Source organism: Tachyglossus aculeatus, chromosome 14, assembly GCF_015852505.1.
Source record: "Tachyglossus aculeatus isolate mTacAcu1 chromosome 14, mTacAcu1.pri, whole genome shotgun sequence".
Taxonomy (NCBI): Eukaryota; Metazoa; Chordata; class Mammalia; order Monotremata; family Tachyglossidae; genus Tachyglossus; species Tachyglossus aculeatus.
This window is the reverse complement of record NC_052079.1, coordinates 13,845,551-13,863,055: the sequence shown is the minus strand read 5'-3', so window position 1 is coordinate 13,863,055 and position 17,505 is coordinate 13,845,551. Positions and strand designations below refer to the sequence as shown.

General features: G+C 42.8%; 1 protein-coding gene across 2 annotated transcripts in view; it reads left to right on the top strand.

Annotated features, from left to right (window-relative positions):
* The window catches only part of BAZ1A (bromodomain adjacent to zinc finger domain 1A), a 95,936-nt gene that overhangs the window by 22,934 nt on the left and 55,497 nt on the right, over positions 1 to 17,505 (top strand). For both annotated transcript variants that reach the window (XM_038756158.1, XM_038756157.1), the window contains exon 4: positions 7,600 to 7,878. In XM_038756158.1, coding sequence (XP_038612086.1) covers positions 7,600 to 7,878 — 279 coding nt within the window. The remainder of the gene's footprint in view (positions 1 to 7,599; positions 7,879 to 17,505) is intronic.

Sequence of the window (17,505 nt, the reverse complement as noted above, 5' to 3'; positions counted from 1 at the left end):
ATGGGTGTCTCGATAGTGTTTGAGTGCCTACTCTGGGAAGAAAACTGTACTAAGTGCTTGGCAGGGGTAGGATGGGGAGTTGGGGGAGGGAGAGACAAAAGGCATTTTCTCCCACCCTCCAGATGGTAGATTTGTTATAATGTGTGATTTTTTTTTTCTGTGAAACATATGCCGTATTGAAAGGTAGGGTAGCTGTAGCCTGAAATGTAGCAACCACTCTTTATTAGTTATTTTGGAGAACCACCTAGTGGGAGATCAATAGAAACTTTGAAATCAGTTACCCCCAGTGTTTCCAATTGCCCCAATTCCACCCTTTTGAGGGAGGTGAGACACTTGAAATAAGGAGCAAAGACGAATACTCACTGAGAGGTGCGCTCAGATTTTATTTGAAAGGCTTTTCCCCAGTGGCAATATGTGTTTTTGACACAAATAGTAACGGGGGCAAAAAGGACAGCGGGGAAAGCATTGTACCGACATAAATAGTGTTGGGGAACCCTTTTCATGCTTCAGTCTGTCCCAGGAACCAGAAAGAGGAGTGTCAGTCAGGTTAGCCCAACTGACTGCCTGAAATGGCAGCAAATGGCTCTTGCTCTATTTCCCCTCCTCTCCTCTTCTCTCCTCCCCACCTTCCTGCCCTAACGCCATTAAGAAGTCTCTTGGTGGTTCCCAGGCTCTTGTTGGGCTGGCCGTGGGTTAAGCGAGTGCAGCTCAGAATCTCAGCATTCTTAAACGTCACCTTCAGTTAGACATCTCGGCCAAAAAGCCTCATTTGTACTACTCCAGGCTTTCAGTTGGGCAGAAAAAATGTCAAAAGAACTTCTATAAAACTTCCCTAATTTGAATTGAAGGAGGGAAGGGGAAGTCCAGGGCGAATTAGTAAGAAGTGCCGCACAATACCTTCTAAAAAACGCAGTTTATTCATAATGTTATCTTGTTTCCCAATGTCCTGCATTCCTGATGTGTGTGCATGTGTCTCTCTGATTCATTTAACTCAACAACCCTAGAGACAGATTCTCAGAGGCCTGTCATCTTTGCCTCTGAATGTTGTGCAACTTACTAGTGAACTATTATTTTGTTAACCTTAAGGGAGATCAGAAACTTTCTATGAGGATCAAAATCTGTCTTTACCAATGGTAGAAAGGATAAAGAGGAAGCAAAGGCAACGTACCATTTTCATATTATTAGCAAATCCTCCTTTTTGTTGGTTTGCAAACTAAACTGCTTCTGTGGGTATCATTAAGAAATGACTATTTGGGATTTTTGACTTTTCAGATTGTATTGGCTTTGTCCCGTGAGTCATAAACAAAATGCACTGGAGCTGCTCTGAGGGAGTGATAAGTAAGGCTTGGTCACAAAAGTTCAGGACCAAGTTCAGATCCTGGGCAGCCAATAAGTCAGTGGTATTTATTGAATACTTACTGTGTGCAGAGCACTGTATTAAGGGCTTGGTAGAGTGATTAGGATGCTCATGGTTTGCCACAGAGTTACCTCGTACCCTTTCTGTGTGCTTACAGTGTACAAGTAATAATATACACACTTTCCATTGTACACATTCAGATTCACAGCCAGTTAAGCCTTGCACAGGTCAAATGTCGGGGACCTGGGCTAGTACTGAATCAATCCACCTCAGCCCCAAAGTTTTTAAACGTTTTCTGGCCCAAAAAGGGTTACAGTGTGTCCTAGTGGAAAAATCATCAACCTGGGAGTCGACGACCTGGGTTCTAATCCTGCTGTGTGAACTAGGGCAAGTCGCTTAACTTCTCCTTGCCTGTTTCCTCATCCGTAAAAGATGTATTCAGTACCTGTTCTCTCTCTTACTGTGACCTGTAAACCCCAAGTGGGACAGGGACAGTGTCTGACCTGATTGATTTGTATCTATCCCAGTGCTTATTTTGGTGTTTGACACGTAGTAAGTGTTTAATGAGTACCACTACTACTATTATTCTTATTATTATTTATAACAATTATAATAAAATGGCTGAGTGAGTGCCTGAATGATCAACAAGTAGCATGGTCCCTGAAGCAATGTGGAGCCAAAGAAAATAACTGTAGCTTGAGTGGTCTCTTGTTTTCACTTTATGTTTTTTGACTATCTCCCTAAATAAAGTAATACCTTGAATCCTTAGAGCCCATTCATTTTTCCAAAGTTCATAGATATGTGATATTTTTTCCACAATGTCCCTGTGAAATATGGAGAGGGGGTATTTTAAAACCCCATTTTACAGATGAGGAAACTGAGGCCTAGTGACGTTAAACTGGCCTGAGGTCACCGCAGACCAGGGCATTTGTTCTCCTCCTTTTGTCCCTCTCCTTGTCTGATCCATAATAGGACCCAGGCCGCAGGATCAGGAGGCTGAACCTGCGGATGGGCTACGGGATTGTACAGGACTTTTGCACATCTGGAGCAACTGGAACATTCTGAAATGGATGTACTTCTACTCTCTCCTCCCCGTACCCAATCCAATGTACAGCTTTCTTGGAATCGCCTTCTCCCATTCCCATATTCCATGCCTTCCAGTTACACTGGAGATCCTCCACCTGAGCTCCTTTCCCTTAGGCCGACAAAACCCTTTCCTTCAGCTGTTATGTCTCCTTTAGTATCCTCCTCCTCCTCCTCCTCCTCCTCACTTTTTTTGCCTCCTTTTTTCCTCCTGCCCTTAGGTTTGAACCCTTGAGATCCAGGGGCCTCTAAGGTCCATTGTTCCAACATCTGTCTACCACCTGTTCGCCTTTCTTCCTCAATTTAACAGCTAGATCTCCTACTGTGGGGCCATTCCTCATTCCACTGACACTAGTCAAATGACTTCTCCCACCAAAGCCTCATTTCTCCTAGTTTGCCCCTCATCTAGGCTATCTGCTTTCCTTGGATATGTCTCTTAAGCGGCCCACTTACGCATACGCAGACTGACACTCCAGCTTCCAAGCCCCAAAAATTTTTGTGGGGGAGTAAAATTTTAAAAACTATTCCAGAGCCTGCTGTAACTTGTTACCAGTGTCTGTGTCATAGGTTAACCGTAATTTGTTGGAAGTAGTCACTTGCCAAAATTAAATAATGTGGCTGTTGGAAAATAAAGCATCTTCATGTTCAAAGGGATAAATACCCAGTAAACTAAATGAACGTAAAACCCAGCATGCCTTAAAATTATTGCTGAAATCTTTGTGTTCAAAATGTGCAGTAAGGACCATCTTTCCAAGAATCTGGAAAAATTTGAAAGTCATTGTTCTTAACTTTCATAGGTCTTCTGACAAGTTTTAACAAGACCAACGAAGGGAGATGGTGGTTCTTATTTTAAAAGGTCTAGTAATTTTGTAGAAACAGTACTGAAGTGAAAAAGAGATCTGGGTTGTGGTCATTTTTCATTCAATCGTATTTATTGAGCACTTTCTGTGTGCAGAGCACTGTACTAAGCGCTTGGGAAGTACAAGTTGGCAGCATATAGAGACGGTCCCTACCCAACAACGGGCTCACAGTGTAGAGGCTCACTTGAGCCTCAATACTACGTGTCTCCGATCCCTTGTTTTGAAGAGAGCTTAAGCTTCATATTATCCTTTGCTTTTTATAGGCTAAACAATCCTAATTCTATTTATCTTTCCTCGGCCCATTTTCCTTCCCTTTAAATCAGCTGTGTGAACTATCTCCATAGCCTCCTAAAACATGAAAATCAGAACCATTAACTCCAGAGGCCTGACCAGTGCTAAACAGAGTGCAAAAATTAATTCCCTGCTCTTACAAGTCACCCTCTTATTCAGATTGCATTTGCTTTTTTAAAGAAATATGATAGATCTCTTGCTCTTATTTAGCATGTGTTCCCACCAAGAATGCCAGGTCATCTCCTGTATTTTTGCATAGACAACCTGAAATCCGTACAGACAGTAAGCCTTTGCTACTTGTCTCCTTTGCACTTGTCTCTTTTTTGTCACAAATCCTTTGAGGGATCAATTCTTCTATTTATAAGGTTGCTCTGAATTAGGTTCTTCCAAATGGTTTGCAACCCCCTCGTAATTTAAGAGTCATCTGCAGGCTTCATGATTATATTCTCAACTATCCCAATAATGCTGAGGGAGTGGAGTTTTAGGATGGATAATTATCAAGGGCCGATCCAGAAATACACGGTGGGTGAGTTGGGAGGAGTTTAGGAGGGACAGGTCAGAGGTTGGGTTGGGGGCCGGTGAGTGTATGGAGGCTTTGGAGTAGTGCATATGCCAGGCGAATTCTGGATTGGTAGTGGTAAAGGAGGTCTTTACATTTGCTTCGTGCGACTTTGGGGGCAGGTGGCCTAGGAATACGTTGGGTGGGGGAAGAGGTTTTCTGACCGGCCGAGGCAGGCTAGTCACATAATTCCATGATTTGCCCACTGCGGCTTGCCTTAGTGTCATGATGCAGGTAGGGTCTGCGTGGGCTGGATTTTCAGGGCCCATACTTCGCTGTCTGAACCATACAGGTTCATGGCCAGGGTGACTGGGCCTACAATACAAACTTCTAAAACTTACCCATGCAGGGAAATTGGCTTTTAGAAGACAGTTGCAGAGCAACTAAGGACCAATGATTCTCCTTCCTCAGTCATCATTATACAGACCCAAGAGTTGGAGGTAGTTTTTTGGCCTTTTGCGGAAGGTCTGTGTAAATCTGGTCAAAGTTCCTTTTAAGGATACTAAAGAGACTTATAATAAATTATGAGAAGCAGCATGGCCTAGTGGATAGAGCATGGGCCTGAGAGTCAGATGGTCATGAGTTCTACTCCTGGCTCTGCCACGTGTCTGCTGTGTGACCTTGGGCAAGTCACTTAACTTCCCTGTGCCTCAGTTCCTGAATCTGTGCAATGGGGATTGAGACTGTGAGCCCTATCTGGGCCAGGGCCTGTGTCCAAATTAATTTACTTGTATCTACCCCAGCACTTAAAAGAGTGCCTGGCACATAGTAAGTGCTAACAAATACCATACTATTATTATTATTAATAAATTCTTATCACAATTCTCTCTTATTCTCTTTCCCTTTTCCTTAACCCATCCTGTCTGTGGGCCTCTTATTTCCCAGGTTTTTGAGTGAATTTATATTCTTGTGGCATTTAACAATTTCTCCTTTTTTTTCCCCTTCTGCTTTGCTGCATTGCTTCCCCCCCCCCTTTTTTTTATTTTTTGCAGGCTAGCCCACCCACTGTGCCTCATTGTTGTTGACCAGAGCCAAGATCTAGAGCTTCTTCATTTATTAATTAATTATGGTATTTAAGCGCTTACTATGTGCCGAGCACTGTTCTAAGCATTGGAGTAGATACAAGGTAATCAGGTTGTCCCGGGGATGGGGGCTCACAGTCGTAATCCCTATCTTACAGATGAGGTAACTGAGGCACAGAGAAGTTAAGTGGCTTGCCCAAGGTCACGCAGCAGACATGTGGCAGAGCCAGGATTAGAACCCGTGTCCTCTGACTCCCAAGCCTGTGCTCTTTCCACTAGGTCACAATGGTTTTTGCATTTGTATATAACACTTCGGGTAGCTGTGGGTTTTTCTCCTCCTTATTTCAGCCTCAATGAAGTTTACTCTGGAGTTGGGTTCTCCTTCACTCTCCTTAATCTGTGTACTTGGATTTCCTTCACTGTCAAAATCATAACTCAGAAATAACCAAGGCTATTGTTCAAAAAAATTTTGAAACGCAAGAAACCCTTGTGCCCTTCCCTTTCCCCTGCTCCCCCTCCTACACCGATGATAATAATAGCAGTCAGAAAGAAACAGACAGGAGAAAATGATGATCACTAGGAAATGTGTACAAATGAGAGAACTTAATGAATTTCAAAAAGACTACTAATGCCATTAACTATTAAATGCCTAAATAGATTAAAATTAGGCCAGTGTATCTGACGCAAAAGCTCATTTCAGGAATGTGAAACAAAAATTCACTTTCAGCATTATTCCATTGGGGTTTTTTTTTTGACAGAAAACTCCATTATAAATTAACAATTTGCATTTCATGTTTTGAATTCGTTTCAGATAAGTTGAGATGCTTTTTGTTAGAATACAACTGCCTAAGAAAGCTTAATTTGTATCTTTGTGATTCAGTTTTCATCTGTATAATGAAACATAAACCCTTAGTACATTTCACTCAGCTAATCAATGCTAAGCAAATGATAACCAAACTCTCTGGTTACATTATAAAGATAGTTAATAGGTATACTAATGAAACAGAGTACAGATTTGAACTCTGAAAACCAATGGGTTTTTTTTGTTGTTAACCTTGGCCCACGTATTACATATAGAATTAAGCCCCAGTCGCCATTAGTTGTACTTGGGGGCATGAATCATGCCTCTTACATAGTAAAAACTCAGTAAATAGTGATGAAAATTTATAAATATGGATAGCTACTGAATCTTTTGTTCTAGGCTCATCACACTATTTTATTCCTCTCCAAGCTGTCCCTTCATCTATTTGGAGAGTAATTAGTTTATTGTTGAACAAATCAGTTGCTTGGCTCCTTTCTCCACCTAATGCCACCTTCCTTAGACTATAAGCCTGCGGTGGGCGGGGACTATGTCTGCCAACTCTGTTGTAATCTCTCAAGCACTTAATACAGTGCTGCACGCAGTAAGTGCTCAATAAATACCATTGATCGATTTCTTCTAGCCCTTGTCCATAAACGTCAGGAGCTCCCGCCAGCTCCTGGTATTATAATATGCCTACAGTGGACCCTCAAGTGCCATTAGCTGATGCCATCTGCCCCTGATTTTGTGACCTCTAGGTATACCCTCTTTCATCTGTCGTAACGATCCAGCTACATCACCATTGCCAGTGTCCTGAAATAGCCACGTCGTCTTTCATCATAGTTGTATTAACTCTCCCTCCCTCCAAGGCTTGACCTAGATGTTCTCATCTCGCTGCGACCCTTCACTGGGGTCTCCCCTGGTCTAGCTCGGAGCCAAACCAACTGGAAGCGTGTTTTGGATTAAAATGTGTCTGGACTCCCTGCCTGGGGATAAGGGTGTGGTGTGGGAAGGAGCCCTATTTGTCGTTGCCCTTATGGGAGTGCAATTCTGGGGTGTGTGGAAACACCGCTGTTGTCCCAGCCGCAATAGTCAAGTGGAATGAGTTCCCTGAGGTAGGGGTTTGGAGGTGGGGAGAGAATGAAATGGGCGAGGGAGGGCTGTGATCCTGTATGAATCCAACTGAATTTGGTGTAGTGCCAGTTGGACCAGTAGTGCCAGTTGACCGGTCCCACAGGCTCAGGCCTCGTGGCTAGGGATGGCCCAACTCATGAAGGGCTTTGGGGTGCAGGTTTCAGCAAAACCTCCTTCCCTCTCGTGTTGCCCCCGCCACCACCACCAAAAAAAAGCACCTCACTGGCAGATTCAACTATTCTGCCCTGAAAGAGTAAATCAGTTTGCGTTGGAGGGGAGGGGGTAGGGAGGGAGGGGAAGAGATGGTGGGTGAGTGTGTTAAATGTATAAAAAAATCCTTTCCACCATTAAAGCCCTTCCTGTCCAATAGCTCGCTGAACTCTAGAAGTCCAGTGATAACTTCAAATTTTTCCCCCCAAACATGCGCAAATATCAGTTGTTAATTAGAAATTTGTTAGTCCTGGGTAATAATTTTTCCACCTTTTTTATTTCAGTGACTTTTTTGAACGAACTATACTGTGTAACAGCCTTGTGTGGAGCTGTGCTGTGACCGGTAAACCTGGACTCACCTATCAGGAAGCCCTTGAGTCAGAAAAGAAAGCCAGACAAAATCTTCAGAGTTTTCCAGAACCACTAATAGTTCCAGTTTTGTACTTGACCACCCTTACCCATCGTTCGCGTCTGCATGAAATTTGTGATGATCTCTTCGCTTATGTCAAGGATCGATATTTTGTTGGCGAAACTGTGGAAGTAGTTAGGAACAATGGTGCAAGGTAAAACATTTTAGATTTAGTTTTTGAAATGTGTATTGATCCGTAGTTCTTCTTTGTAACAATGTGGGATTAGCCACGTAACAAATGACATAATGATTAGCTGAATTCTGAAACTGTAATTGGGAATTTCAAAAAGGGGTCTTAAGCCATTTGTGCAGGTAGTGTGATTTCTGCCGTCATTTCTTGTTCCCAACATAGTCATTAAGAATTCTCTTGCCTTCGTGATGGTCCCTCTGTCCCGAAGGCTACTGTAGAAATTTCATTAAGTCCTAGTCATTAGCAGTGTTAGCTTTAAGTACAAAGGGCAGCCGTATATCTACATACACACTCCCAAAATAGAATGGCTCTCGACTTGTAGAGGCAGAGTTTGCTATAGTGAACAAAAAATAATTTTGTAATCAATCAATGGTATTTCTTGAGCACTTACTATGTGCAGAGCACTGTACTAAGTGCTTGGGAGAGTAAAGTACAATAGAATTAGCAGACATATTCCCTGCCCATAAGGAGCTTACAGTCTAGAGGGATGATGGTTTAGTTAAAGTGAAAATAAAGTAATTTTAAATCCATTAGATTTGGAATATTGATGTGCTTATAAATATTTCGGGGGTTTTTTTCTGTGAGGGGAAATAACAAAAAGAGCGTTGAATTTATAATTTTATACTGAGTATGGATTGCTAGTGTGTTGCGGATTCTGAGGGGAATTGGTATAGTTTAGTGAATTGAAGAATCAGGAGTAGCTAGAGCGCGGGCCCGGAAGTCAGAAGGACCTGGGTTCAAATCCCGGCTCTGCCCCTTGTCTGTGACCTTGGGCACGTTACTTCACTTCTCTGGGCCTCAGTTCCCTCACCTGCAAAATGAGGATTAAGACTGGGAGCCCCATGTGGGACAGGGACTATGTCCAACCTGATGACCTTGTATCTACCCCAGACAGTGCTTGGCTCATAGTAAGCACTTAACACCAACCATTATTTTTGTTATTTTGCCTTATTTACCTTGCCTAACTAGCCCTTGCCTTGGTGTTCCTGTCTTAAACTAGAAATGCTATGAGTGACATGCTACCTACCTCTTTTTAAAATTCGAGTCCTCTCCTAGTCATTTCCTGCCCTTTAGAATTTGGGGCATTGGTGAACTGCTGCATTTCTTTCAGTGTGTGTATTCCCTGCTTTGATCCTCTCCCTCTCCTCCTGTCCCCGGATTCAGCTCCAGGGAAAGAGGAGGCCCAGGCCTTGGAGGGTGGGGAACTCCTTCCTCTCTGCAGCTCTAACTGTGACCAATACTGCCTGCCACTTCTGTTACTCCGAAGGACCTGAGCCTGCCCACCTCCCTTCTCTTTTCTTGGTGATCACTGGGAAATGGGAGGGTGACGGAGTGGAGAAATAGGCCAACGTCTGCGGAGACGTAGCCAAATGGACAGGTGGGCTGAAGGCTTTAGGAGGAGTAGAAATAGCAGTCTACCTGAAACTCCTGGAGGCAGGGTGGATTCCTGAAATGGACTTGAACTCTAAAGGGGCAAAAGGAAAATTCCAGATACTCAAGGGGCTGGGAAGAAGAAGAAGGGGAACTAAAGAGAGTCACATACAGGCTAATCCGTGCTTTCCTCCCTATTCCTTCAGATCAACATAATAATAATAATAATGGCATATATTAAGCACTTACTATGTGCAAAGCACTGTTCTAAGTGCTGGGGAGGTTACAGAGTGATCAGGTTGTCCCAAGGGGCTCACAGTCTTAATCCCCATTTTACAGATGAGGTAACTGAGGCCCAGAGAAGTTAAGTGGCTTGCCCAAAGTCACACAGCTGACAAGTGGCGGAGCCGGGATTTGAACCCCTGACCTCCGACTCCAAAGCCCGGGCTCTTTCCACTGAGCCACGCTGCTTCTCCATATCCCTTTACTTCACACCCCCCACCTCAGCCCCACAGCGCTTATGTACATATCCATAATTTCTTTATATTAATGTCTTCCTCCCCCTCTAGACTGTAAGCTCATTGCGGACAGGGAACGTATCTACCAACTCTGTTCATTCATTCATTCAGTCGTATTTATTGAGCGCTTACTGTGTGCAGAGCACTGTACTTAGCGCTTGGGAAGTACAGGTTGGCAACATATAGAGACGGTCCCTAACCAACAACGGGCTCACAGTCTAGGAGGGGGGAGACAGACAACAAAACAGAACATATGGTCAGGTGTCAAGTCATCAGAATAACTGTTATAGTATACTCTCCCAAGCTCTTAGAACAGTGCTCTGCACACGGTAAGCACTCGATGAATATGATTGTACTTGAGATATGTAAAACTGTCGTGGTAATTTCTAAGAAGTCACTGTTCCAAATTCATATAATCATATTTATTGAGTGCTTACTGTGTGCAGAGCACTGTACTAAGCGCTTGGGAAGTACAAGTTGGCAACATACAGAGACGGTCCCTACCCAACAACGGGCTCACAGTCTAGAAGAAGTCCAATCTAGAAGTCCAGTCTAGAAATGAAGTCCAAAGAGACCCCCCAAATGAGGAATGTAGGCTGATTCTATGTTTGTATATGGTTCTGCCATCCTATGGCTTTAAACCACCAGGAAGTGGTTTTACTTTTCTGTTTAGCCTCCAACCATCATGGGTGTGTGGGATCTACATGACGAAGGCTTTGTCATGGTTATGGACCCCCCAAGGATACCTGAAAAGGGACGGTAGTGACCCTGGAGCTGGAGCAGTGGTTTTCAAATAATAGTCATAATAGTGTTAGTTAAATGCTTTCCAAGTGCCAGGCCCGGGGTTAGATAGAAGATGATCAGGTTTAATCAATCATTTATTGAGCGCTTACTGTGTGTACAGCGTACTAAACACTTGGGAGAATAAAATATAACAGTTAGTAGACAAGTTCCCTGTCTACAATGAGTTTACCATCTAAAGGTTAGACAGTTCCTGTCCCGCATAAAGGGAGACGGAGTATTTTGTCAGGGCTGCTCTGAACAGCACAGTATTTTGGTGCCTGGACTGTGTATTAAGTGGTTTTAAGTTGCTAGCCTCCAGGCAAATAACCCAATGAAATAGAGTCAATAGAACATGTATTTATTTTGTTCATTTTGACAGGGACACCAAAATTATTGGGTAGCTACATTTAAGACATTCTTTAGAAAAAGGTATTGTGCAGTTGTGAAGGGAATGTGTCGGAGGTCACTGACTTTATTTTCAAGAGCTGTCGTATCAGAGGCAGAGTATATAAGTGTTTTGGCAAAACTCCCTCTGTCCCCACCTGCCCCTCAATTTAAATGAACATTTAGGTGCATCTTAAATATATCCATTAGCCAGTTCTAAGAAATCGCTATGGCAAATTTAGCTTGGAAACTTTTGTGGTCATTGGAAGTGTGTAGTGTAGACGTGTCTTCATAAATTAGGCTCCTAGAAGGCCACTTGGAGCCTAACAGAGGCATTGGCGATGTTTCTTCATTTTTATGCCACTCTTAGAGGACAGGGTCCTTATCGGATTGGCAGTAGTTCTTAAGTAGCCTCGCCCTGGCCTCTTAGCCTCCCTGTGGGCTGGTCAAAGGAAAAAGGAGGCAGGCTAGGACTTACCCCACAAACAAGATGCCGGCTAGGCCATCTTCTGGCACATGCGCTGGAGTTGCTCATATGTCCTAGCACATTTCCTACTTTAGAACTAAAATATGTGGTTTGGCAGCATTTCAGTTGTTGATGGGAGCTGGAGTTTTTGTATTTTTTTTTTTAAGCCCAATTTGGGGAAATTAAAAAAAAAAACAACCCTAAAGTAATGAAGTAATTAATACTTTTTTCCTTTACTTTCAAAAGAAAAGATTGTAATGGAATCCTGCTTTGTCTCTTAGAGAGTAGAGTTATAGGTGAGTGTTTTTATGAGCACTAAACGACTGCATTGAGGTCGCAATGGGTCCAAAAGATGGTGGAGAATTTTTCAGACATAATTTCTGTGAAAAAATGTTTAGATCCTCTTTAAATCTGTATTTGTTTTCCCTCATTTCTCTTCTCAGCTCATTTTTCTTGTCAACTAGTGCATCCTCTAGGTCCTTACTATTTCTATTGCCTTTTATCCCCTTAAAGCTTTACCTGATCCTCCTCTCCATTTCGGTGGTTGGATGTGAACTAGAGAAGCAATACTAGTGTTGGTCAACCTACTGAACTTGGAAATTCTCATCCCGCTCCCCTCTACTCTAATCTGGACTGATTTTTTTTTTTTTTTTTGACTAGTGGAAAGAGCATGGCCCTAGAAGTCAGAAGTCATGGGTTCCAATCCTGCTGTGTGACCTTGAGCAAGTCACTTAACTTATCTGGGCCTCGGTTACCTCATCTGTAAAATGAAGATTAAGACTGTGAGCCTCATGTCAGACAAGGGACTTTGTCCAACCTGATTACCTTGTATCTGCTGTAGTGTTTAGAACAGTGCTTGGCACATAGTAAGCGCTTAAGAATACCACAATTATTTATAAATGAACAGTGCTTAAGTTCTGCAAGCAAATTGGGGTTTTTCTCAGTTTTCAAGTTAAATAGACCCTTCTAGACTGTGAGCCTGCTGTTGGGTAGGTACCGTCTCTATATGTTGCCAACTTGTACTTCCCAAGCGCTTAGTACAGTGCTCTACACACAGTGCTCAGTAAATACGATTGAATGAATGAATGAAATAGCAACATTCCCCTTTTTATGTTTTCTAGACTGCATCACCAGACTAGGACAAACTCTTGCACTGTCTATCCTTACATTGTTATTTTAAAGCCTCCTTCCATCTCTAATTCGTCTCAACTTCTCTACCTCATAGCATCTTCAGACCAAGTGATGTCCTCTATAATACTCCGCTAACACAAATATTCAGATATTTGCTTGGCTATAAGGAGAACTAAGGCTAAAGTGTATGGCTGTTAATTCCCTGTAGTTGAGAAAAATATACTCTGCCCTCTCTTCCCCACTGATGTGTTTACACATCATTGGGAAAGTTCCAGTAGGCAAAAGTGCGTGAGTGTTTTCTTTATCGCCTCATGAAAGACCTTTCTATGAAAGATGCCTGCTGATAGTAACGCAAGAGATAAAATAGTTGGAACTAATTTGAACCATCAAGTATGTTAAGGATGTATGGAAGATGTTAAAATGCACTCTGTAGTGAAAATGACTTCCAGTGGAAAGGTCCTAAAAGTAATTATGAGAACCACACATGTTATATTTTCTACTAGTTAAAAATAGCACAGCCAGTTTTTGTATAATGTAGCATTCTGGAAGAATTATGTGCGTCTTGATTGATGCCATGCAGTTGCACACAACGGTTTTTTCCTGTGCTTCATTTATTTACGGCTCGTGTTCTATCCAGATAGATAAGTGCTGTGGAAAGAACATTCTTAATTCACTAGTAGTCTGTGCGAGTCACAAAATGAAATAGGTATTAAAGAAAACCGTATCTGCATTATCACTTATTGTAGGCATAGCACTGTGCTATGTGCTTGGGAGATAAATCGAGGTCCCTGCCCTCACAAAAAGTTTACATTCTAGTTGGGGGGAGAAATAAATGGACACAAATTGCAGTCATATTCTGTTAAGATCATATGAACAGGAGGAGTAGGGTAGCCCAATGGAGAACCTAGGTTCTGATGTCTGCTCTGCCATTTGCCTGTTGTGTGACCTTGGGTAGGTCACTTGACTTGTCAGAGAAGCAGTGTGGCTCAGTGGAAAGAGCGTGGGCTTGGGAGTCGGAGGTCATGGGTTCTAATCCCAGCTCCGCCACTTATCAGCTGTGTGACTTTTGGCAAGTCACTTAACTTCTCTGTGCCTGTTACCTCATCTGGAAAATGGGGATTAAGACTGTGAGCCCCATGTGGAACAACCTAATTAACTTGTATCTCCCCCAGCGCTTAGAACAGTGCTTCACATAGTAAGCGCTTAGCAAATACCAAAATTATTATTATTATTATTGTCTGTGCCTCAGTTTCCTCATCTGTAGAATGAGGATTCAGTGCCTGTGTTCTTCCTCCTACTTGAAGTGTGAACCCATGTGGGTCAGGGATTGTGTCCGACCTGATGAATTTGTATTTACCACAGTGCCTGACACATAGTAACGAACAGCATAGTAATGATAGTAACACATAGAAATAAGAACAAAAACAAGGAACTAAATAGATTCGTGGTTCGGTTTACCTCGTGAAATAATCAGCAGAACTCAAAATGATTCCTTGGAACCTTGATTAAGGTGTACATATGTGTGCATGATTTAGGAAATCCCTCATTCCAATAATGGAAATTTCTGAAGAGAAACTTGCCTAGTGATCACTCTTGATTCCTTGAAAAGTGGTCTTTTTGGCTTTGAATACGTGGCTTCCTTGAAAGACTTTTAAATAAGTCAATAACCTTATTCATGTTCATAGTTCCTCAATGCTATGACTAAATAGTCTATATCTACGAACAACAAAATGGTCTTCTAGAGATCCGTCGAACAGTGATATTCGAGCTATTACCCTGGTGCTCTGTGTTTAAACCCTTGGGTGAGTACAATACAGCAGAGTTGGTAGACACATTTTCTACCCACAGGGAGCTTACCATCTAGGGGGAACAACAGACACTAATATAAATAAATTACATATATGCACATATGAGCTGGAGGGAGAGTTGAATAGAGAAGCAGCATAGCCTAGTGGATAGAACAGAAGGATCTGGATTCCAATTCTGGCTCCTCCACTTGTCTGCTGTGTGACTTTGGGCAAATCACTTCACTTTTCTGGGCCTCAGTTGCCTCATCTGTAAAATGGGGATTAAGACTGAGCCCATGTGGGACAAGGGACCCTGTCCAAATCGATTTGCTTGTGTCTATCCCAGAGCTTAGTACAGTGCCTGGCACATAGTAAGCACTTAACAAATACTATTGTTATTATTATTACCATTACTATTATTAAGTGCTGAAAACGTACAGATCCAACTGCATAGGCAGTTTCGAGGGCTGTGAGGTGATTTTCCAGGGAAGCTGCTTCAATTTAAGGAACGCCATTATAACAGGCCTCGCTGAAAAGCAAGCATAGAATTGAGTGACTTTTAAAAAATTCTTATTGCAAACTCACCCTCTTCCTATTGACCAGTGATTAGAGTAGTTCACAAATCATTGGTTCAATTCTAATTGTTATCTTAATCCTGAAATTACCTGGATTTTGCAACACATCCTGGACAAAAGGACAGATGAGGGATAAAATCCTGAGTTTCTGAATGCGTGAGCCAGTATTGCAGAGTGGTAGAAGGCTCGAGTAATTGACCTTTGCAAGTCTTCCATCCCCTAGAACGTTTACTAGAATGCCATTAAACCATAACTCTATCTTTTGACAACTGCCTCCTGAATGTGTTGGCAATTGCTGCTAATTGGGGACTTTTATGTTTCTTTCATTGTGGAGTAAGTAGCCCTAGGACCTCGGCGAATTTAGTCCAACCGCACTTGTTTAATAGCTTCCAGAGCCCTGGACTCCTGTTGGGATTAAGTGCTTTGGTAAAATAAGGCTTTTATATGGTTCTTGGCAGCCCTCCTGCCAACTTGGCAACGAAGATCATGTCTGCTATGTCATGTTGCATTATAGAACCACACTGTGATTTTGGGAATACTTACAGCAATGCTGTCTAGGAGCTGATTCTGACCAGAACTTTTTTCTTTTATGATTAGGAGCTTTCCATGTGAACTAAGCAGTGGGGTAGATACAAGCTAATCAGGTTGGATACAGTCCATGTCCCACGGAGGGCTCAGTCTTAATCCCCATTTTTCAGATGAGGTAACAGAGGCACAGAGAAGTAAAGTGACGAGACTAAGGTCCCATAGCAGGTAGCAGAGGTCCTATGACTCTCAGGCCTGTGATCTTCACTAGGCCACATTGCTTCTCATATTGCCAGCAGTGGAGTTTAGAGGATTTTGCAGCAACGTAAAGAAATTCCATAAATTTCTGTAGCCAGTTTGTGGGAAGCAATGACTGAAATCATTGTTGGAAAACCCCATGCATATTACTCCATACCCAGCCAGTCTCACGGTGTTCAAAGGGAAGCTGCCTTGAAGAACCTGCTGACATTAAGTATTAAATATCTTGACCTTGGGTAGCTGATCTTGGGAGTTAATGAGTCATTTTGGGCATTCACTCTGGGATATTATCCCAGTTACTGGGATGAGATCTTGCTGGTTTTAGCATCATTTTGGGGATGGTAGTATCATTAGGTCTCGGTCTTCTGTGCTAAAGGTGAAATCTGTCATTAATCCTTAAAAACTGTACATGTCTGAACAGGTGGTGAGATGGAGGGAGGGATCAGAGTGGAGAAACAGGGCTGTAGTTGATGCGAGAGCTGGTGCAACCTGGTTGAAGTTTTATGTCTCTTGGTGGGAGAGATGTCAAAATCAGGAGCTTCAGAATCCTCCAAAAGACATCTTCATATGGCATTCTCTGACCTGCGTAGTCATGGAGTAAAGAGGACTTAAGAAGCTGCTTAAGCAGGTGCCTTTTTTGTTTATTTTGGTGCTGTAATTTTAGCAACTTGTCTACCCCATTAAATTATAAATTCCTCAAGGACAGGGACCTTGACTTTTACTGCCATAGTGTGTTAAGTGTCTTGCATGTAGGCACTCAAATGCTCTTGATTTATCCCACAGTAAGCGCTCAATAAATACGATTGAATGAATGAATCCCTTTTTTTAATGGTATTGGTAAAGTTTTTACTATGTGCCAGGTACAGTACTGTGTGTTGGGGTAGATACATGATCATCAGGTTGGACCCAGTCCCTGTTCTTCCAACGGTTCACTGTCTTAGTCCCCATTTTGCAGATGAGGTAACTGAGGCACAGAGAAGTTTCTTGCCCAAGGTCACAGAAGCAGGGAAGTGGTAGAGCTGAGACTAAAATCTAGGTCCTCTGACCCACGAGCCCGGGCTCTTTCTGCTAGACCACACTGTTGACGGAGAGATGGATTCAGGGAGCAGAAGCAGAGTAGTATCCCCTGCTCTCCGTGGCCATCGTGTTCTTAACCCACTGGGGTGACCAGGACAGCTTCCTTCCAGATTCCCGATCCTGACCTGTTCACGTGTCCCTACTCAACCAAAATAGTCTTGCGGGTAGGATTGGAGGGTTGGCAGGATTCAGAGCTGCCAGATGAGTTTCACCTTAAGCACAGCATTGCCCTACATCCCTGCTTCAACCAGGCCTAAGTTTACTCAAGCATGTGGGTCTGTGTTGCGTATATGACTGTGGATAGGGATCTGGGAATACGTGACCATGTCCTATCCAACACGTGCTGGAAAACTCAAGATCCAAGGCTACTCCTTGATGTAGCTAGTTGGCAGATTTGGAAGGGCCTTGTCCACAACCTTTCCTCAGCACCAGCAAATAAAATGAAGATGGTGCACTGGGTTCCATCTTGTTAATTCTGTTCAGTGTGGTCATTCTCAAGGAGGCAACCAAGAATCTGTTCCTCTGGGAAATCCTTGTAATGCAGCAGGCGATGGACGGCAACAAAAGGCCCTGAATCGGCCAAAAAGGAATTTATATGCTGATGACTGTGTTCTAGATGTGCAAATAATTACAACTGCTTAGTAAAATCAGCAAAGCTGTAGGAATTGACAGTAAACCTGAACCATATGCATTCAATCAGTGGTATTTATTGAGTG